At 54.5% G+C, this 22,343-nt stretch overlaps 1 protein-coding gene across 1 annotated transcript in view; it reads left to right on the top strand.

Annotated features, from left to right (window-relative positions):
- Positions 1–21,839, top strand: part of DNMT3A (DNA methyltransferase 3 alpha) — a 37,333-nt gene extending 15,494 nt beyond the window's left edge. Inside the window, exons 2-18 of the mRNA XM_082851402.1 lie at positions 9,371–9,586; positions 9,811–9,969; positions 10,399–10,506; positions 10,722–10,878; positions 11,207–11,356; positions 11,464–11,508; positions 12,252–12,331; positions 12,897–13,009; positions 13,128–13,311; positions 13,559–13,643; positions 15,533–15,678; positions 16,499–16,589; positions 16,779–16,927; positions 17,953–18,038; positions 19,832–19,901; positions 20,637–20,755; positions 21,525–21,839. Of these exons, the coding sequence (XP_082707528.1) occupies positions 9,371–9,586; positions 9,811–9,969; positions 10,399–10,506; positions 10,722–10,878; positions 11,207–11,356; positions 11,464–11,508; positions 12,252–12,331; positions 12,897–13,009; positions 13,128–13,311; positions 13,559–13,643; positions 15,533–15,678; positions 16,499–16,589; positions 16,779–16,927; positions 17,953–18,038; positions 19,832–19,901; positions 20,637–20,755; positions 21,525–21,666 (2,100 nt within the window). The 3' untranslated portion in view covers positions 21,667–21,839. The remainder of the gene's footprint in view (positions 1–9,370; positions 9,587–9,810; positions 9,970–10,398; positions 10,507–10,721; positions 10,879–11,206; positions 11,357–11,463; positions 11,509–12,251; positions 12,332–12,896; positions 13,010–13,127; positions 13,312–13,558; positions 13,644–15,532; positions 15,679–16,498; positions 16,590–16,778; positions 16,928–17,952; positions 18,039–19,831; positions 19,902–20,636; positions 20,756–21,524) is intronic.
- Positions 21,840–22,343: the final 504 nt, after the last annotated feature.

Below are 22,343 nucleotides of genomic sequence, written 5' to 3'. Positions count from 1 at the left end.
AGAGCCCGTCGTAGGTCAGTCTTGTCAGGAAGCCGGTGTTTCCTGGTCATGCTGGCTAAGCCAAGACCAGGCCCCCACCTTTTCCCCACAGGAGAAGCCAGGAGAGAGAGGATGATGGGCTGGGGGGGGGGGGGGGCGCGCGGGGGGCGGGTTGCCATAACAACCGGCTCCAGGCAGAGGCCTCCCTTCCAGGGGCTGGTACTTCACCCCAGCAATGGTGGTTTCCATGGAGATGGGTTACTGAGGGACGGGGGAACACTTGCCCCACTCAGTGCATTAGTCAGGAGCTACCAGAAGGCAGAGCATCTCTAGGTGGGATCCTTGGACCCCTGTCAACTTTGAGTTCCCCCCACCGTGGCCTCTGCTCTCTGGGTGCAGGTCTGACGCTCTCTCCCTGCTTGGTTGCTCTCTCCGCGACCGGTCTCCCTAGCAACAAGTCCTGCTAACTCCTTGTTGTTGGCTCTGTGGCTATTTTTAGCTTCATTGCCAGCAGCCCAGTCCTGGTCATTTGCTTGCAACCTCCATATGGATTGCAGGGGAATAGGAAAACAAAGATTCCTGGCCTCTTTCGGGAGCCCTGGACCTGGACCTCTTAGCACCGATCGGAACTTTGCTGTGGAAAGTACCTGTCCGCATCTGGGAACTTGGTCAGTGGACTCCATATGAGGCTCCTGAGACAATGTTGGATTCAGTTCAGCAAACACTGCTTTCATCCTCTACAGTGTGCAAGAGGCTCTGGTCCACACTGCTTGCATGTGAACCTGAGTAAGATCCCGGCCCTGCCCTCTAGGATTTTTAATTTTGTGGAGGAGAGAGATGAGTACACAATCAGCTTAGTACAGGCAAAGACTGGCAAGTGCTAGGAGAGGATTACAAAGTGCTCTGGGAGTACGGAGGAGAAGGAGGGACAGGGTAACTTTTCAGTGGGGGAAGATCAGGGGGAGGGGCTGGAGCAGCACTGTCCAAAGAACATTCTGCAATGAGGGAAATGTTCTAAAATCTGTGTCCCCGGTACAGTAGCACCGAAAACCCACATGGGCTCTTGGACACTTGGGATGTGGCTAGTGCACCTGAGGAACTGAATTTTTATTTAATTTCAATGAATTTAAATGGCACACGCAGCCAGTGGCTCTTATTGGCCAGTTCAGGTCTAGAGAAACCTTCTTGGTGGAGGTAACTGGTGAATTGGGCCTAGAAGGATAGGTGGGATTTTGGCCAGTGGAAGGGGAAGGGGAAGAGCAAGGAACAGCACGAGCAAAGGCACAGAGGCAGGGAGAGGGCATATTTGGGAAACAGCAAGTGGGTGGGCAGAGTGTGGGCTGTGTGATGTAAGTGCTGCAGGTTGTGGGGGCCTTGAATGCCATGCAAGGAGCGTAGATTGTAATCAGCAGGTAGTCACAGGTCTACTGTGTAGTACTGAGGCCTTTGGGCTGCAGATGGAAGGGCAGGCCAGGATCAGAAGAGACATCCATCTTGATCTTGTAGCCTTTGCCGGGATAAGGTCTCGCTGGTCTTGGGGTCAGTGGGAATGTTTATGTGGCAGAAAATATGCAGTGTCCTCCCAGTATGTGGCTTTGCAGATGGCTTCTTAGGGATCCCGGCTTCTCTGATTCTGAGTACAGGGACTCAGGTGGTAATGTCCTGTTTGAGGGAAGCAACATAACCTCCCCACCTCCCACCAGCACTGGATTTTATGACAAAGCACGCCACAGAATGCTGAACTTTGAGTTAAAACCAGTCAGGCAGGTGTGGCATTCCCACCTGCACCTGTGGGAGTTGCTGCTCTTGGGTGGAGGATCACGACTTAGCATCTCACGTCAGCTCTGTGAGCTGGAAAGTCAGATTCACGGCACATCTTACAATCGTGCTCTTCAGAGACAGGAGTGTGACGTACACCAGGATGTTCAATTTACAGATTTATAGCAGGACTTGTCCTTTCAACGCAGATCCTAGTGCTACAGGACCTAGTGGTCCTGATGTTTTCTGGCAACCTACTGGTATCAGAGTCACTGGAAAATGTAATTAAAGTTAGAAGTTTGCTTGATGAACACGGGATAAGTGCTGAGAGTCAGGTGTCCTTAAGAGGTGTTTTCATCAGGCCTACTGGATCACTGCTATCGGCCTGCCAGACAGGAAATGTGCCCTCTCTTTCAGGTCACCCTCCCTTTTGGACCATGCTGGACACTTCCTCTCCAGCGCTTCTTTTAGGCTCTTGACATCCGCCAGATCTTCTTTTCGTCCAGGGGTTCCTCCTCTCAACATACTTCTAGAACATTTCCAAGAACCTGGCTCACTTTACATGACCCTGCTATTTTAGGTTGACTATCTTTATCTTCATCAAAAGACCTATCCCAGTAACCACCCTGGGAGGGTTACTTTGGAAGGTCGAGGACATATATGACCTGAGGATCCTAGAAGGCTGCCCTAGTTTTTTCCTGACCTTTTGCTAAAGTCACCTCTTATCCTAGATCTCGGGGTCTTTTCTGCGTTGAGGTCTCTCTCTGCCCACCAAGTACAAAGAGGACACGAATCTCAGTCTGAGTGACTTACAGTATAGAAAAGGGTAACCTTACCTGTCTGTGTAGCTACAGGAGAGGGGCGGTGTTCTAAGTAGCGAGGGGACACCTTTGAATTGGGCTTTTTTTGCTTCAGTTGGGAGCTGTGTGGAAGAGGTAAGATTTGAGCTTAATTTTACTAAAACAAATTTTTTTTATTGAGGTGTAGTTGATTTACAATATAAGTTTCAGGTGTACGACACAGTGATTCACAATTTTTAAAGATTATACTCCATTTATAGTTGTTATAAAATATTGACTATATTCCCTGTGCTGTATACTATATCCCTGTAGTTTATGTTATACATAGTAGTTTGTACCACTTAATCCCCTACTCTTATGTTGCCCCTCCCCCCAATTTGAGCTTAATTTTAAAGAATGAGAATAAGGAAGTTTGGCAGCTGGAGGGAAAGGCTACTTTATTAAGTGGGCCAAGAAAAAGTGAAACTGATGGCCCTGGTCCATCCTGACACTTTGAGTCCTGACTGCATGCACAGGCACCATTACTTACTGAAAAAGTCCCAAGACCATGGAGTGTAGAGTCTAAGGTGTTTAGCCACATAACAATGGAAAAGGAGATGTCATAGATGAGATAGTGTTTTTAAAAAGAGCCGGCCAAGCCAGATCAGAAACTTCATTTTGAGAGGAGGCCTGGGGTGAGGTCTAAAGTGGCCTGGGAGGATGCCGGGGAGGCATCAGTGAGAGAAGCCAAGCAAGTCTTATTATGTTCCTTAAAGGGTGGGAGCAGGCAGGAGGTATAAACTCACGGCTTCTCATCTCTGCTTGGGGATCTTCTGAAAAATTATACCAAGCAGGTACCTTGATTGGGTTGAAAGATGGCCTGGAGCAGAATAGGGCCTGTGTTTTATGGAACAGCTCCTCTTTGCTGTATGGGTTCTGGATCTCAGTCAGGGTGGGGAGAGGAAGTTTGTACTCCCCGAGTATTATTTGGAGAAGGCTCGCTCTGATTTGGAGTCCTCTTCCTTTTTTAGGGCCTGCTTGTTCTGACGGCCCCCAGAAGGGCGCTGAGCCCCAGGAGGGATGGTAGGTAGGCTCTCCTTCACAGCCCATCTTTTGACCTCCTTATACCAGCACCTGTTCCAGCTGGTTTGTTCCCGCAGCTTGTGGTTGGAAGCCAGGCGCCTGGGGGCATTATCTCCTTAAGTGATGCTGGTATTCCGGGGCCTGGGAGGGCAGATGTCATCACTCCTGTTTTGCAAGTGAAAAAAGACTTCTTGGAGTTAAGTGGCTTGTCCAAGGTCACAGTGGTAGAACCAGAACCCCAGTCCAGATCCTCTGAGAGTGTGGCTGGCCAAACAGCCCTGCCCTGCTGGGAGTATTTACCCTCAGCTCCCCTGCTCTTCCTTTTTTTTTTTTTTGGGGGGGTGGGTACGCGGGCCTCTCACTGTTGTGGCCTCTCCCGTTGCGGACGCGCAGGCTCAGCGGCCATGGCTCACGGGCCCAGCCGCTCCGCCGCATGTGGGGTCTTCCCGGACCGGGGCACGAACCCGCATCCCCTGCATCGGCAGGCGGACTCAACCACTGCGCCACCAGGGAAGCCCCTCTTCCTTTTAATTCATCTTGCAAACAAACCAGGCTAATCTTTCTTTCTTTAAAAGGAGTATTTATTTATTTTGGCTGTGCTAGATCTTAGTTGTGGCACGCGTGTGGGATCTAATTCCCCAGCTAAGGACGGAACCCGGCCCCCTGCACTGGCAGCGTGGAGTCTTACCCACTGGACCACCAGAGAGGTCCCCAGGCTAATCTTTCCAAAATACCCATTCACCCTGTCATGTAAGAAAACCTGCGGTTATTCTTCACTGCGATAGGATATATCCATCAACATCTCTCTCCGCACCCCTTAGCTTTAGTTGTATTGTGGGGCGGGAGGTGAAGGTGGGCAAGTGTTTTCCTCCCTATCCAGCCTAACATCTCTTATTTCCTCCCTATCCAGCCTCATTCCAAATCTGATTCATCCTCCAGGTTCAGCCTCTGCTCTACACTGACCTCCTTAACCTCATTTATCATTGATACTACTTATTTTTGTTTGGCTTCCAAGCCATCCTGGCCCATCAGGGTGGTTGGTATTTGTGGTGTAGTTCTCTTTAGAGATGCTTTTCAACGATCTTTTCCAATCTCTCCAAGTCTAGTTGAATTTGTCAGCTCCTTGAGGGCAGGGCCAACAGTGTCTGCTTCTTTGATATCGGGAGGGAGAGGGAGGGAGGGAGAGAGACGGGGAGAGGCAAAGAGAGGGGGAGGGAGAGAGAGAGAGAGAGAGAGAGAGAGTGAGAGAGTATATGTATGTATGTATGTGTATATATATACATATATATACACACATATATATATTCTTCTTGGGGGAGGGGCCTCTGCTCAGGAGGAGGGAACTTGAAATGGTTGACGCTGCACCTGGAGGCTCCGAAGGAGTGCAGTCTCGAGCAGCAGATGTATGTGCCTGGGAATGAAGGAATTGCTGTACTTTTGAACTCCTCCTCCCCACCCCCCAACCCCGCACCTTGCAAACAGGAAAATGAGACATCCAAGGCTGACCCAGAGTGACCTAGGGGACCCAGGGACTTGGCCAGAAGTGATTTTCAAAGCCTGAACTCCTCTTCACGCCACGCCGTTTAAGGCTGAGGAGACCGCCCCCCGGCAACGCTCCCAGTTCCCGTTCTGGAGCGCACCCAGTTCCGTACGGGCGCTTTCTGCCCATCTCTGTGTGCTCTGAGTTTTCCTACAGTTTCCTGGGCCTCTTCGCTCATCTGTAAGCTTTTCCTTTTTTTTTTTTTTTCGGTTGTGCTGCTGAGACTCACTTTTAACAACTTTCTTCTGTCTCTCCCAGACGGCCCGAAAGCTCCTCTCTCCTTTTGCCTGCGCTCCTGGCTCTCTGGGCGCTCGCACCTTACCTCCGCAGCTGGAGGGCAGCCCCTTCCCACCCGGTTCTCCTCCTTCCCTCCCCGCGCGGCCCGCGGGCTCCCGGCCTCGCCCCCCGGCTCCGCGCCGGGCTCTGGCGGAGTTGGAGGAGAGGGGGCGGGGAAGGCTGGCCGGTTGGAGGGGGCGGGCACCGCCTCCAGCCGGGCCTGGGCGGGGCCCTGGGAACGGGCGGAGGCCCAGCCGCGCCCCCAGGCCCCAGCGCCGGCCCGCGCCCCTCGGACCGAAGGAGAGGGGCTGGCCCACTGCCAGCGTCTGAGAGCCGGCCCCCTCCCCCGGCCCGCTCGCAGCCAACCAGGCACTCCAGCGGGGCCCACGTGACCTGGAGTTCTAGACAAAGAAAATGTTCAATCCCTCCCCCCCACCTCCCCCTCCCCCTCTCTCTGGCCCCCTCCGCCCCCCAGCCCCATCGCCCCCTTCCCCTCCCCCCAGACGGGCAGCTACTTACAGAGCTTCAGGGCTGGGGCTCACACCTGAGCCGGACCACAGAGGGGCTGCACCTGGCCTTATGGGTAGGTTCCTGGATGGAGCCCTGGGGAAACTGGGGGCGGGGAGGCGGCCGGGGCCGGTGGGAGGATCTCTGGGCCTGCAGCCCTCTGGGCTTGAGAAGAGTCAAGTCTGCCTCCCCGGCCCGCAGGAGCTGGCTCCCCTGCCTGGCCTGAGTTCTGGAGATGCTGAGTTACTGCTGTCCCACCCACTTCCTCCTCAGGAGCCCCAAGCCCCACTCCTTCCTGCGCTCAGGTGGGACCTGGCGGCTCAGGGGCCAGCAAGAGCAGGCCTGGTGTGAGCCTGGGGCAGTGGTCAGCGAAGGCTGGGGGCAGGCCCCGGCCCGTGGAGTTGGGCTAGCAGCGGCGGTTTTGCTGAGCTGGCTGGCAGATGGGTTGTTGGCATTTCCTTGCTGACCTGTGTTCCTGGCTGGTGGACCACGCCGTCCTCAGGCCGTGCCAAGCTCGTGGCCTCTTGAGAGGGACAGTTTCCTCTCCTGCCTGTTCCTGGGAGCCACCGTCAGGCCGCCAGAAAAAAGTGGTGTCAGGGTGGGAGGGAGCAGTGTGGCCGTGACAGGGGGCTGTGGGGTGGCCTGACGCCGGCCTGTGATGGGAGAGGCACCTGGGACAGCCCGGGGTCCGCGTGGGTCCCTGGACCTCTGACCTTTGGAATGGGAAGCAGCCTGAGTCGCAGAGAGAGGTGGAGGCGGGACAGCTGCCTGAGGAGATGGGACTGGATGGGGAGGCCATGCCTCCACCAGAGTGGAGTTACCAGTGGCTCTCCAGGCAGAACAAACTCCAGGCCAAGTGGCCTCCTCGAGCCGCCGTAGTGGGGCTGGTGTGGTGTCTTCCTGATCCTGCCCAGTCTCTTGGCTACTCTGGGGTAGGACCTTCTGAACTGAGGTGGGGGGGAGCCTTTAGCCCAAAAGCCCCAGCCCAGAGTTAACCCTTATTTCTCCTATTGTCCGGGGGGTTGGCATGAACGTGGAAAAGGGGCCTCCCGCACTGCCCTAGGCAAGTCTATTCTAATGAGCCCCTCCCCCACCCAGCCACCCTCTCCCCCCTTCTTCCCCTTTCCTCTTGCCTCCTGCTGCTGACCCACCCCCTTCTTCCTTCCCCCACCCCTGCTGGCCTTGTCCCGGTGGAGGCCCCTTCCTCCCCTGCCTGCCAAACCATGCTGGGTGCGTGTTCTCCTGCACCTACTGGGTTGGGGGCGCTTAACAGCCGTCAGCAGCACCGTCTGACAAGCTGGGGGAAGTTGTGGGGGAAGAATAATGTTCAGGAACTCACTGTGGAGGGGTTGAGAAGAGAGACAAAGGGGCTGAGGGGGAGTGAGGAGGGTGATGTCAGGCACGACTGCCTTCTAGACTGGGGGAGGCCAGGGGGAGCCCGACGCGTGTGCCCCGGGCCCCCCCAGCGCTGCTTGCTGGGATCCTTTCCCCCTGCCGCCTCCTGCCACCTGCGCACCTTGTTCTGGCTGAGGGGGCCCGTCGCCCCTGGAAACTGGGTCTTTTGGCAGAACGGTGCTGCCTTCCACCCAAGGCAGCACCCTGGTCTAGGTCAGCGGCCGTCCCTGAAGTTCACAGAGGCATGGTGGAGGGAAGGGAGCAGAGACTGCTAGGCAGGGCATTTATCTGAGCAGATCTGGCCCTGGGATAGCGCAGCCGCAGCTGACAATTCTGAGAGAGAACCTCTCTCCCCACAGGCTTGAGTGCACACCTAGGCACACCTTGTGGGAGAGGAGGAGGTAGATTTTAGGAAGGGGTGGGGCAGGATCCGCCAGGTGAGGGTGGGGCTTGGGAGGGAGGAGCAGGTCCTCTGCGTTCTTCCACCCTCACCCCACCTCGGAGCTCTCTGTCCCAGCTGTTTGTGGGCTGGGGGCAAAGGATGCTTTATCCCATTTTAGAATTTGTTGAGTCAGAGAAAGAACTAAGACTTCCATCCTCGTGTTTTAGGAATTGCCACAAGAAGCAGATTTGGTCTGTGGCCAGGAGGCAAAGACTTGAAGATAGATCAAAATAAAATGAATCTAAGAGACAGTGGACCATTGAGCTGTTCTTAACCTGGGATCTGGGGGTCCATTGACAGGCTTTGAAGAGGCCTTGGAATTCTTGATACATACATACGTCAACTTCTTCAACCAGTCAGAAAAGGTTAACAGAAATCCTTCAGTTCAAACTCCTTTTTAGGTGGAGCAACTCAAGGGACTGCTCCCAAGTCGGCTGTTAATTAGTTGCAAGGCTAAGACAGGAATATAAATGCTGTGACTTCCAGCTTAGAGGTCTTATACTCCAGGTAATCTTGAGGGTGGGTTTGTATTCACAGCTCTAAGCTCTCAGGGAAAGCTTCATGTTGAAGGTGGGATTTTTTTCCCTTTGAATCTGGTGTGGTGAAAACGGGTGCAGAGCCTTGAAGCTTGAGGGCCACGTGTCCTAGATTCAGCCGTTGGGGTGAGATGGGTGAGATTAGGTTGAATGGCCCTCAGAGCTAAGTATCAGGTATTTCATTCTCCTCTGCAGGGTGATGGGAATACTGGAGCAGGTTTGGAGAAGGAATGGGCATGCAGGTCATAGCCTGAAAGATGAGCATGAGATGGTGAACAGTGAAAGGATGGAGGCTGTTCAAATTGGGAGAATACTTGGGTTTGGATTAATTTGTCAGTGGGATGGCAGAGAGGATGCCTGGCTATACTGTGGACTCCCTAAATAGTTGTTGAAAGAATAAGTGTATTTATGGATCTGAAAGGTGCACGTAGAAAGAAGGCGTAGAATCTGGTGACAACATACATTAGATGTGATCCTGAGAACTCCAGGATGGCGTGTGAGCACGGGAGCAGGCAAGCTCTTCTGGGGCTTTTCGTGGTGGTTGAGCAGAGGGGGAAGGAACCGTGCGCTCTGAACACAAAACAGTGATTTCTTCGTTACGTATCACAACAAAACTAGAATTGTGGTCTGGAAGCCAAGACCAGGAAGAGAAGGGGTCGATTGCCCAGGAAAACTATGGAGAAAAGGACAAGAGGATCCATTTCTAGATCGGGGAGTAAGATAGGAGAGGCTGGAGCCAAGGCCTGTGCCTAATCTAAGGGGCATTGTTGGTATCTGCATAGAATTGATCTCTCCGTATCAGAAGATGGGCAACTGATGATGCTGACAATTGAGGAAGGTTAGACGAGGGAGGAAGATCTCCTAGGAGGCAGAGAAGGCTGGCGTTGAGCCAAGTGATCTGAGCTCACCTCTCAACTTCACGTCTCTCTGTTTTCCGTGGCAAGCTGGTTGAGTTGATGAGGGAAGAACTCCTCTCCAGCCCCTTACCTTCTGTCACTGTCTCCAGACCCTGGAGAGATTGAGAAGAGCCCCTTGAGTGTCAGCTCAAGGTAACTTCTGTTCCTTGTTTCCCCAGGCTGAGAAGAAAGCCAAGGTGATTGCAGTAATGAATGCTGTCGAAGAAAACCAGGGGTCCACCGAGTCTCAGAAGGTGGAGGAGGCCAGTCCTCCTGCTGTGCAGCAGCCCACCGACCCCGCATCCCCCACTGTGGCCACCACGCCTGAGCCCGTGGGGGCTGACGCTGGGGACAAGAACGCCGCCAAAGCAGCTGATGATGAACCGGAGTACGAGGTGAGCGGCTGGCTTCACCTGCCTCGTCCAGCTCCTCCCGTCCTGCTCTCTCTACCCGACCCCAGGCCTCTTTGTCTCTCCAGTCTCGCTCTGTCCATTCAGATGGCGCTCCCTCCTGGCTGTCCTGACCCTCAGATGCCCAGGGCTGGGGTTGCTTTGGGGGGAATCAGGGTGGCAGGGCCTCGTGACCACCATGTAATGACTTGTGCTCCTTGGGGCTCCAGGACGGCCGGGGCTTTGGCATTGGGGAGCTGGTGTGGGGGAAACTGCGGGGCTTCTCCTGGTGGCCAGGCCGCATTGTGTCTTGGTGGATGACGGGCCGGAGCCGAGCAGCAGAAGGCACCCGTTGGGTCATGTGGTTCGGAGATGGCAAGTTCTCAGTGGTGAGTCCTGGGGTTTGGCGGTAGCCTGGCAGGGGCGGGCGGGGAGGAAGGGGTCTTGGTCCCGGGGCCTCTGGTTTTGGCTGGGGGCGTGGTTCGGAATTGGGATGGTAGGAGGGGGCTCTGCTCGTCCCCACTCTGTATATGTGTGATTGGAGGAAGCCCTTGAGATCATTAGGTTGCACTCCAAACGAGAGTCGGATGTCTTCCAGGAACCCTGTACCCAGAATTCCCTTCCACCTGCATTCAGGTCCTCCCCGACACCGGGGCTTGGACTCCTCCTTTACGTCATGTAATTATTTACTGGTGCATCCGGTCCTCTTGAGGGCAGAGACCGGGCCCTAATGCCCCCACCCCTGACCACGCCAGGCAAGTGGTGGGTGCTCGGTGAGTGTGGAAGGAGGAGCAAACGAGGGCGGGTTGTGCCTTCAGGTGTGTGTGGAGAAGCTGATGCCGCTGAGCTCCTTCTGCAGCGCCTTCCACCAGGCCACCTACAACAAGCAGCCCATGTACCGCAAGGCCATCTACGAAGTACTGCAGGTCAGTGCCCCTCCGAGGGACTCAGCAGGGCGAGCTCAGACGGCAGGGACCACTTTTGGTCTGGAAGCTGGAGCACAGGGCTTAGGCCTGGGCAGAGGGTCTGCCTGGGAGGCCCTCGGGCCTCCTTCTCTCCTTACCTGTCTCCTTTCTGCACCTTCTCCCACCTCTTGCCTGAGCCCACCTTCGCTACTCTCCCCACACGTGTTGCCCTCCAGGTGGCCAGCAGCCGAGCGGGGAAGCTGTTCCCGATGTGCCACGACAGCGACGAGAGCGACACTGCCAAGGCCGTGGAGGTGCAGAACAAACAGATGATCGAATGGGCCCTGGGAGGGTTCCAGCCCTCCGGTCCCAAGGGCCTGGAGCCCCCAGAAGGTAAACGCAGGTGCACCAGCAGCTCCGCACCCAGGCTCGGAAAGCCGTGCTTAGGTAGGGCCGTCAAGGCCTCCTCCATGAAGCTTCGCAGTGGGAATGGCCGCCGTCTCCCCCTCCCTGGGGCCAGGTAGGGCCAGTGCCACTCTGGGACTTTGAACAACCTGCTCCCCCTTGGCTTGCTGGCACCAGAGACTTGGGAGCTAGGAACAAGCTGGGCACCGGGCCGCACCCTGCTACACCCCGTTGTAGGTAGATGGTCCAGGGGAAGAGAGCTGGGATTCCTCGTCAGCCAGTAACCATGACCTCATCACATGCTTTCCCGATCCAGAGGAGAAGAACCCCTACAAAGAAGTTTACACAGACATGTGGGTTGAACCCGAGGCAGCTGCCTATGCACCGCCCCCACCAGCCAAAAAGCCCCGAAAGAGCACAACTGAAAAGCCCAAGGTCAAGGAGATAATTGATGAACGCACAAGAGGTAGTTGGCCTGGCTCTGGAGAGAGCGGCAGGGTGAGGCCGGCGTTCAGAGGAATGGGCATGACCCTCGAGGCCTCCTCTGACGCCGGGCTCTCCTCCCCTCTGCAGAGCGGCTGGTGTACGAGGTGCGGCAGAAGTGCCGGAACATCGAGGGTGAGTCCTGAGGGGGCAGCTGGGCCTTGGCCCTGGGAAGTCAATTGTCTGTTCCACTTGGGCCCTAAGGTGGTGGCCGGCACAGAGTACTATAGGTACCGAGGAAGGTACGATGCCGTGGGACATCAGTACTTGGTGACAGGATGTGTCCTTCATGTCCCACCACCTCCAGCCTGCTTGACACACACATCTATCTTCCGGTGCCACGGTCTTTCCTGTCGGTGGTGGGAACTGGTCATTAGGGTTTGGGACACTCCAGTGGGTCAGATAAGGGTGGCCTCTCTTGGATCTGAACTTGCCCTTTTACCTTTCCTCACCTTCTCTCATCTGGGGGTCATTAGTGCATCCCATATCTGTCTCCCTTGGCCTAGTGATGGTGTGTCCAGCTCGGGGCCCTCAGGGCCAGGAAGGATGAGGGCAGGGGCCTAGGCCTTAAGGGTTGACTGCCCAAGGACATCTCCAGAGTAACACAGGGTCAGGCCCCGTTCTCAAGGCGGGTTCTTAACCCTCGTACCATGCCTTTCCTGGAAGGCGGCATTGCTGCTCAGGGAGATGAGTGGGCTCCTGAGATCGGGGCCGCGCTGCCTCCCTGTTCCACGGGGCCCCTCCCAGACTCTTTGCTGCCTTCATTTCTGGCCGCTGCTCCAGCACGCCCCTTGTTATAGCTTTTCTGGAGCTGGGCTTCGGCCCAAGCGGGGAGGGGGCCCTTCTGTGACACTCACTCTGCTTCCTCTGTTTTCCAGACATTTGCATCTCTTGTGGAAGCCTCAACGTCACCCTGGAACACCCTCTTTTCATCGGAGGAATGTGCCAAAACTGCAAGGTAGGGGCACACCCAGCAGAGACGAGGCCCCTGGCTGGCCACACCTCCTGGCTTCTGGGCTGTAGGCGCCTGGGATAGCTGTGAGGGTGACTCCGAGGTTTGTTCTTGAAGCAGAGTCCTGATAAAATGGATCCTTGGGTTTCACGCGTTTGACTTGCTGTTGCTTTTCCTCTGAGAGATCCTTGCCCCCTCTGAAGCCCCATTCACGTCCCCAGATGTGGGCTCACAGTGTCACAGTCGCTAGTGTGAAGTGGGCGTGGACAGACTGATGGGTGGGTCCCTGTGCCCTGGGCGCGGGGGACCACAAGGCGGTGCAGGCCTTCTTTTCCAGGCCTTCCCACGCGCCTCTCCTTGGTTTGTCCACTGCAGTGGGGAGGCATGGTGTCCCCTTCCCAGATCTGTGGTCTGGGCTGGACCCTGGCTGGATGGGTAGCGGGGTCGTGTCTCCAGGGCTCTGTGTCGAGGTTTCAAGGCCAAAGACCAGAGGCTGGGTTCACAGCCTGCCTTCACCCTGGCTGGCCTGGGTGCTGCCCGGTGGTCTCTGAGCCTCCGCCGTGCTCCCTAGAACTGCTTCCTGGAGTGCGCGTACCAGTATGATGATGACGGCTATCAGTCCTACTGCACCATCTGCTGCGGGGGGCGCGAGGTGCTTATGTGCGGGAACAACAATTGCTGCAGGTGAGGCCCCGCCCCCGCGCGTAGTGGCCCTCCCTCTTTGCCCTGCACTGCGGCCACACTCCATCCGGGACTGGCCTTGGGGTGAGAGTCCCCTCCGCCCCACTGGGCTTCCTTCCAGGTGCTTTTGCGTTGAATGTGTGGATCTCTTGGTGGGGCCGGGAGCTGCGCAGGCAGCCATTAAGGAAGACCCCTGGAACTGCTACATGTGCGGGCACAAGGGCACCTACGGGCTGCTGCGGCGGCGAGAAGACTGGCCCTCTCGGCTCCAGATGTTCTTCGCCAATAACCACGACCAGGAATTCGTGAGTGCTGGGCCGAGGGTGGCTCTCCTCACCCCCCGCCTGCCAAAGCCAGAGGGCAGACTCCACCAGAGCGAGAGCGCTTCGGTCGGTCGGGGGCCTGGGCGCCGGGCAGCGGGGCCTGAGCCACGAGCGGGCTGTGCAGGTCTGGAAATCCCAAGCGCTCACAGTTGGCCGGTTGGCCAGCCCCGCGTGCGGGTCTGTAGGACACTCCTGGACACTCACCTGGCCTGTTGTGCTGGCTGCCTAGGACCCTCCGAAGGTTTACCCACCTGTCCCAGCCGAGAAGAGGAAGCCTATCCGGGTGCTGTCCCTGTTTGACGGAATCGCTACAGGTGAGAGTCTTGGGCATCTTCGTCCTGGGACGTGGGAGCTGGGCTCAGGGGACTGTGTGTGCATAACTTTGGCAAAACAGAGTGACAGTTAACGTTACGACTGTTAAAATATTACCGTAAGGAGGAAACTTCTGTGTTCAATGAAAAGTAAAACTAAGTGGTACACCAGCATGTTTGGTGGGCATTGCCTTACCGGGGACGTGAGGCCGGGGTCGGGGGGCGGGAACGGGGGCAGTGGGAGGGAGGCGCTCCAGCAGAGGATAGAGCGATCGCTGGTCAGAGACTATGGAAGATTTTCACAGAACCTCAAAGGACAGACTTGGCGACCAAAGCAAAATCATAGGCAGTCCTGTTGTGCTTCGATTATAAGTCGCAGTGAAAAAACAAACTCTAAACAAGAGAGTCTAAAGAATATTTAAATCGCCCGTAATCCTATGACTGGTATTTTGGTATATGTCCTTTTACATTTTTAGATTTCAGAATTTTTTTTCTGTGCATGTGTGTGTTTATATAATTATATGTAGATAGATAAATAAGACAAAAGGATAGTAAAATGCATAGTAAATAGTAAAATGTGTCGTAACGTGCCTTTTCATTTATGATATCGTGACTGGTTTTTCATGTCAACCAATATAGAATTACATTATTTATAAATGCTACCTAGGATTCTATGGAGGGAAACTACCGTAATTTATTTAATGAACCCCCTATTGGGTTGTTTACTTTTTTCCCCACCGCTCTGAGCAGTTCTGACAAGCATCCTTGTACATGCGTCTTTATATACTTAAACCGTTAACTTTTAGGGAATCCCGGGTCACCGCGTAGCCGCTGTTTTTAATTTCATGTGGTTCTTGACGTGAATACTCATATACCCCCCTCAGCCCTGCCCCAAGGCTGAGGCTCTTCAGTCCTTAGGAAACAAATAGTCCTCCTTAGAACTTGTCTTCATGGGACCAAAGGGAGATAGATGGGCAGGCTGGGCCCGGAGACCTTGGTCAGAGGGTGGGGAAGGCACCTGGGCCAGGTGTCTGTCTTCTGTTCCCAGCTCAGTGCTGATGTCATGTGAACCTAAAGGAGTTAATGTACAGCTTTGGTTTCCCGGGCTAGGACCTTGAAGCCTTCTTAAGCCACGTCACACCCCAAGAGGCCGTGCAGGCTCCTTGTGGGGAGGTCTTTGGGGAGCAGTGGGAATGGTGCTGTGTCTCCTGACACAGGGCCTGTTCTGTTTCCTTGCCTCAGTTCAGCAAGGCTTTGTGGAAGGGCCGTGGTCAGGAAGTGTGAGTAGTCAGTTCAGGAGGAAACACGCTGACTGAGACCGCCCACTCTGTCTTGAAGACATTTGCAACCCAAGAGAAGGGCTGGCTCAGGCGTGCGAGCTGCTCTGAGGTGGAGGATGTGCCGCCTCAGAAGGTGCTGGGCCTTACAGAGGCAGGGAGGCCATCCCGGGGGCTGTAGGCTGGGGTGGGCCTCAGTGAAACCTTTCTAGAGTAGGTGGCATTTACCTTGAGTCTTGACGGATGGTTGAATTTTGCAGCAGGAGGTGATAGAAGGACTGAGGAAGGACCAGTGTATGCAAGATACAGAAACAGCAAAGCCCACCCAAAAGTCACCTGTTGTTGTCCCTGCTTCCCGAAACCCCCTGCTGTCCTGTCTTGACTATTTACTGAGTAGATCAAATTAGGTGTGAAAGAGCCTTGACGTAACAGCCTGTCTGATGTCCTTGTTACTGATACTCCAGTTTGATCCAGAAGTCTCCTGCGGCTTTCAGGGCAGGGTAGGGCTTGGGCCTGCCTTTGACCCATGTGTCCGGCTGGCCCGAGGGACCCCCTGCAAAGACTGGGGTGCCAGGGAGGTGACCCAGTGACGGTGCGTTTTGCTGGCTGGCACAGGGCTTCTGGTGCTGAAGGACTTGGGCATTCAGGTGGATCGCTACATCGCTTCTGAGGTGTGCGAGGACTCCATCACGGTGGGCATGGTGCGGCACCAGGGGAAGATCATGTACGTCGGGGACGTCCGCAGCGTCACGCAGAAGCATGTATGTCAGTGCCGCCATGGCCCCGCCCACCTTCTCTACGTCACTTAGCTCCGGGGACAGCGCCAGCTCCTCTCATTTTGTCCATTTGCTCTTTTCCTTTCTCCCCCCCTCCCCCGTTGAACTCTCTCCCTCCTTCTCTTCCATTTCCCTCCTTGTCTCTAGAGGATCGGGGCAGATTCCAGTGGGAATTGGGGGCCAGGCTTCTTGGGCCTGGCTGGTTTCCGGGCCCTCTTGAGTGGAGCGCTGTGGGTTGCAGTGAGGTTCCCATCCTCCCAGTACTGCTGGCGAAAGGTTCGCCAGCCTCCATTTTGGGGAGGGGGGGATCTGGCGGGATCCTGCCTGAGTGGCCCCTTGCTTTTCCAGTTATCCATGTCGACCTCGAACTACAGGCCCTCAGGCATCCTGAAGGGCATATGGAGGGGTTCAGATGGTCCAGACACCTGCCCAAGGTGCGCAGAGCACAGAGTACCTTTCATTCAGCTGCCCAGCCTGGACCGCTGTCCCCCCTGAGTGGCTGCTTTTCCTGCTGGGGGCACACTGGTTTCCCCACTGGCCTCAGAGATGGTCCAGTTCAGTCCTTTCCCTTTATTATTTAGGAAACAGCCCAGAGAGCCTCAGTGACTTGGCTGTGGCTGCACTGTGTGTGCGCGCGCGTGTGTGTATACGAATGTACGTGTGTATGTAGAGAGCATTCAAAGCAGCCGGGTCTCTTCTCTCCCATGCCAAAATACTTTTTTGCTAAATTCACAGATCCTTTCTCTCTCCCTTTCTGCCTCTGTCCCCGGACATCAGGCCCATCACATTACCTTTATCCTCCCAGATCCAGGAGTGGGGCCCGTTCGATCTGGTGATTGGGGGCAGTCCCTGCAATGATCTCTCCATCGTCAACCCTGCCCGCAAGGGACTCTACGGTAGGTGCTGCACTCACCCCTCCACCTTCTGAGCTGGTGCTTTCGCACGTCAGTTTCCTACTTGGATATTTCTGCCCTGGGACGGCTACTCCCAACGACCCTGTCCTCCCCTGCCCTCCCCGTGCCCGGGCCACACCACTGTCTCCTGCAGACAGCCCCAGCTGATGGCTTTCTCTTCCGACCTCTCAGAGGGCACTGGCCGGCTCTTCTTTGAGTTCTACCGCCTCCTGCATGATGCGCGGCCCAAGGAGGGAGATGATCGCCCCTTCTTCTGGCTCTTTGAGAATGTGGTGGCCATGGGCGTTAGTGACAAGAGGGACATCTCGCGATTTCTCGAGGTATAGCCAGCACCCTTGGTTTGGTCAGCTCACTAATGGCTTCTACCTTGGACTGCTGCTTTATCCCTATCTCATCTGCATTGTGGAGCTGGGGACTGGTGACTTCCGCTTTGCAAGGGGCCCGTTTGGGAAGCTCTGGGCTTCCCAAGTAGACAGGGAGGAAGCACACCTTGGACAGAACCTGTGGTCTCACTGTAAGAGGTGGTGTGTGGGTGTGGGCCTCAGCACTTGGAGGACCTGACTGTTGTAAACAGGGTGGAGTGTCAGACTCCTGGGCTTGGGGGTCTGCGTGGCGTTTCCCTGGGGGAACCTTTGAGATACCAGAAGCAATTTTCCCAACCAGAGTGGCTTGTCCTCGCTCCCTGGCACCGTGACGGATGCTTTATGGCACCTGGGAAGAAAACACAGCTTATCTCGGTTTCTGTTTCCCATTTTGTGGGTCCCAACTTGCTGAGCCTGGTTAGGGCTGTGCACAGAGGGTTTCTGCAGCCAGAGTCCTTCTTGGGGCGGGCAGTCTGGGAGCCCGAGCCTGTGCTCCCGGGTCTTGGGGGCAAACACCTCAGGCTGGTGTGTTTGGCTCATAATGTGGACGTACTACAGCGAACACGTCCACACTCGTTGGAACTTTCTTTCTCAAAGCCTCCGGGCGAGCTGGAGCTGTGTGGTCCAGTGTGGTGGGCATCTGCCGTGTGTGGCATTTAAATTGACATTAAAATTCCTGTTACACCAGCCTCCTCTCGAGTACTCCGCCATCTGCAGCTGGTGGGCTAGTGGCCACTACGTGGAACAGTGCAGATAGAACATTTCCATCATCGCAGTGTGGACTGTGCGGGTCTAGACTGTTCCAGTGGGAGCGTGTGGAACGTAGCTGGGTTTAATTCCAGCTTTTCCTGGGGCCTTCAGGCTCTCCCAGTGTGGCCTCTCGAGAGAGAGAAGTAAGAGCCTTTGAGGCTCTAAACTAGCAAATTTCCTGGCACTCTTACATTTCTCTCTCACTCATCTTTAACCTCTGTCCTGTTTTATAGTCCAACCCTGTGATGATTGATGCCAAAGAAGTGTCGGCTGCACACAGGGCCCGCTACTTCTGGGGGAACCTTCCCGGTATGAACAGGTTGGTGAGAGCTCCGTGCCCAGGTGGCCGCGGGTGGGTGTCTGCAGGCAGGATGACGCCCCGAGGAGGGGGCCAGCCTCCCCTGCTGACCAGCTTGCTGCTCTGCCGTGTTCTTCTTTGTTTCCTTTTCCTTGAGGAAGAAGGGGAGTCAGGTGTAGAAAATACTTGCCTGAGAAACCAAGGACTAGTGGTCCCAAATGGGACCTTTAAAAAGCACACTCTTGACACAGAAGAGGACTCATCGTGCTGCTGAGTTATATGGTTGGTTCTCCTACGTTGGTGATGTGTCTAGAGTCAGCTGGTCCCTAGTCCCCTGAGGTAAAGCTGTGGAGGATGTGTTTGGGGATGGGAAGGAGAGTGGTGCACACAGCTGGGCCACATCGGGCTCCAGGAGAGAGAGTCTCGAGGCAGCAGGCACCTCGCAGCTCAGAGGGCCCTGCTCCACTTACTATCCACACACTTCGTTGGCTTCAAGTCCTTTTTCGGAAGGATGCTCTTCGTTTAGGGTACACAGAGATTTTAATGTCCAGGAATGAAGAAAATTTCATTTCTTCAGCGTAATAATCGTACTATAAAAAGGCGTATGTGAAGAAAGGAATTCTGGTTGAGAGTTAGTGGTTCAAAAGCAGAGGGAGATCCACCCAATCTAGATATCTATTACGGAAAGAAATATTTTGCACCATGTTTTGAGTGTGGATTTTAAGCCTCCTTGGTACACCTACAGATTGGGAACATCATTTAACCTGGCCTCAGTCATCTAATCTGCCTCTCTGGCAATAGCATGAAGTTTTAGGAACTTCCCCCGTCTCATACCTGTTTGGCAAAGCTGCCGTCTTTTGCGAGGGCTTGTTGGCTGGGAAGGAGATGGGACAGTGGGCAGCTGACCTGAAAACTGTCTCGGTGTCTCCCTAATGTTCCTGGGATGGATGTCTGTGCGTACAGGAAAAATGGACTGGCTTACGTAGTCCAGTATTTTTATGGAGCCAGTAACTCAGCGTACCCTGACAGCCCTTGGGGGGACTGTTCTCACATGCTTCTTCCAACTCTAAAATTCTAGAACTCTGAGCTGCCAGGAGGAGCAGAGGTACCGCGAGGGACCAAGTAGAGTGTATATGCGCCTAAACAGGGAGGAGCCTGGAGGCGCGATTTGACCATGGGTCCTGGGGTGGTTCCCATGCAGAGATGGTGGACCGCTCTGTGAAACCTTTATTAAGTAATCCTAAATGTCAGAAAAGGCCAGCAGCGAAGGTGATATTTAGTGATCTGGTCTGCCCTCTGAGAAGTGACATGTTCCGTGTCACAAAATTTTAGTCTTCTGGGGACTGTGCAGAATTTGTCTAGTTAACTAACTGTACATTTCAGGTGTACAGTTTGATGAATTTCATCCAGTGTACAGACCCATGTAACCATCACCGTAGTTGAAATACAGGACATTCTGTCATGCCAAAGCTTGCTTTGTGATGGGTGCTTTTAAGACTCAGTCTATTTTTAAGTAACAGGTTTAAAAATAATTGGGCTTTTCCCCGTCTGGGCAGGCGTTGTCAGTTCATTTGTAGTTTGAGACCACTTTTGAATTTACCTTTAAGGATTCATGCTTGGGGGACTTGTGTCTGTGAGTGGCTGCAGTGTATGTCGCATGTGTTGGGGAGTTTGAGGGGGGTTACGACGCACGTGGGTGACGGGGTCCTCTTTGATTCCCCCGTGTGAGTCAGATGGCTGCTGGGTCAGGGCCCTGGGTGCACCCCTGCCGTCGTCCTGGTCTCTGTTGTTACTCTCTCCCTTCTGCCTTCCAGGCCGTTGGCATCCACTGTGAATGATAAGCTGGAGCTGCAGGAGTGTCTGGAGCACGGCAGGATAGCCAAGGTTAGCCCAGCATCCAAGCCCTCTGCTGGGGGTAAGGAGAAGGGCAGGACGGGCTGGAACAGCACCAGGGCTGTGTGTCCCGCCTGCAGAGGATGCGACGGAGTGGGGGGTCGTGCATGCAGTTGGCCAGAGCGGGAGGGTCGGGCGGCGGGGGGGGGAAGCCTGGAGGGCCGGGGGAGAGGTCAGGAATCCTTGCTGCCTGCAGCCCTTCCGTGCTGAGCTCGCCCGCTGCTCCTGTGGGAGGCAGACACTAAGACGTCTTTGCCAAGGTCCCTGCATCTGCTACGGCTTTTGAATGATTGAGCCAGGACCTATTGCACGAGCCTTCAGAGCAGAGCTTCTCCTGTGATGTGGAAGCTCCCTTTCTCTCTGGAGAAACCTCCTGGGGCTGCTGGCACCCCAGGGGTGCCTTTGCGCCCCTGAGTAATTTGGCATCCTCTTGCCTGTAAGTCACCACCCCTGGGAAAAAACAATTCTTAGGAGACTTATGAAGGACAGTGGCTCAAGCTGCTGTCTGTCAAGCCCTTGGCCAGTGGGACTGGACTGAGGATGGCCGGGTGACCTCAGTGTAGGAAGAAAAGCAGGGCAGTGGGGTCTGTGGAGGCTCACGACTGGATCCTGACCCCGGCCCCTGGATGGACCAGGCCTTGTCACCTTTGGACGCACCAGTCCTTGGCAGGTGCCTGGCAGGAGAAGATGAGTACTCATTTCTCTTTTCCGCTCCTCGTCTTCTAGTTCAGCAAAGTGAGGACCATTACTACTAGGTCGAACTCCATAAAGCAGGGCAAAGACCAGCATTTCCCCGTCTTCATGAATGAGAAAGAGGACATCTTATGGTGCACTGAAATGGAAAGGTACCCACTCACGCTGGTGTCGGGCAGGAGCGGGTGGGAGGGATCTCCGCCTCTGCACCAGGCTCGGATCCCCTGCGGATACCCCGTGAGCAGTGGGTTTTCCCAAGCATTTCCCAACACGGCAGATTCCTGGGGGAGGACTCCTGTGCGTTGTAAGCCTGGTTTAAAGTAAGGGGGGGCGTCTAGGAATCAACCCCCGATGCCTTGGCTCCCAGCGGTCCTTCTGAGCTCCAAGGAAGCACTGCGGCTGCAGGAGCTTCCCTGCGTCACACTTGCTGATGTTATGTGCTTTGCAGACCAGGACAGTGTGGGACCAGGTGGGCCTTAAAGCCTCAGCACCCTGCTTTGGCACAGATTGGACTTGGGCTAGATTCCTCATTCTTGGGGTAACTGCCATTTAGCCAGACAAAAAGACCATTTACACAGACAGCCGGAGCAAGCAGGAACTCCTGACATCAGGCAAGGGTTTGGCCCCCTTGCAGAGGCTTCCGTTCTCTGCGGGGGAAGATACCAGGGATGTATTTTTATTACATACAGAGTTGAGATACCCACTGTGGGTCTGAATTTCAGGTGGAGCGTGTCCTGGAGGTGTTTCTCACAAACGCTAACTCTGTTTCTACTGCGTGGGAAATCTCTAGGCAGTGATCATCTTAACATACCTTCAGACCCACAGAGAGTAGCCGGGCGCCTGAGTCTCGAACAGGTTATTAAGGACACAGAATTGCCCAGGCTGGCGCTGACTCCTGCCCTGTCTGCCTTTTCTCCCCAGGGTGTTTGGCTTCCCTGTCCACTATACCGACGTCTCCAACATGAGCCGCTTGGCGAGGCAGAGACTGCTGGGCCGGTCGTGGAGCGTGCCCGTCATCCGCCACCTCTTCGCTCCGCTGAAGGAATATTTTGCTTGTGTGTAAGGGACGTGAGGGCAAACCGAGGTAGTGAAACAAGGTTTAAACAAACAAACAAAAAACACAAAACACAACAAAATACCAAGAACATGAGGATGGAGAGAAGTATCAGCACCCAGAAGAGGAAAAGGAATTTAAAACAAAAAAAAAAAACCCCACAGAGGCAGAAATACCGGAAGGCTTTGCCTTGTAAAAAGGGTTGGACATCATCTCCTGATTTTTCAATGTTAATCTTCAGTCCTATTTAAAAACAAAACCAAGCTCCCTCCCCACCCTCCCACCCCCTTTTTTTCGGTCAAACCTTTTGTTTTCTACTCTTTTCAGAGGGGTTTTCTGTTTGTTTGGGTTTTTGTTTCTTGCTGTGACTGAAACAAGAGGGTTTATTGCAGCAAAAAAAAAAAATCAATAACAAAAAATAGTAACATACCTTGCAGAGGAAAGATGGGAGTGAAGGAAAGAAAGAAATTCTATAGAAATCTATATATTGGGGTTTTTTTTTGTTTTTTTTTTTGTTTTTTTTTTTGTTTTGTTTTGTTTTTTTTTACTATGTATCTTTTTTTTTGTTGTTGTCTCTAGCCTGATCAGATAGGAGCACAAGCAGAGGACAGAAAATAGACACTCAGGCGGCAGAGTTCCCTCCCAGCCACTGAGCTGTCTTGCCAGCACCATTCCTGGTCATGCAA

The sequence above is a fragment of the Leucopleurus acutus genome (assembly GCF_964270905.1).
Source record: "Leucopleurus acutus genome assembly, chromosome: 12".
Lineage (NCBI taxonomy): Eukaryota > Metazoa > Chordata > Mammalia > Artiodactyla > Delphinidae > Leucopleurus > Leucopleurus acutus.
This window is presented reverse-complemented; position numbering and strand designations above follow the sequence as displayed.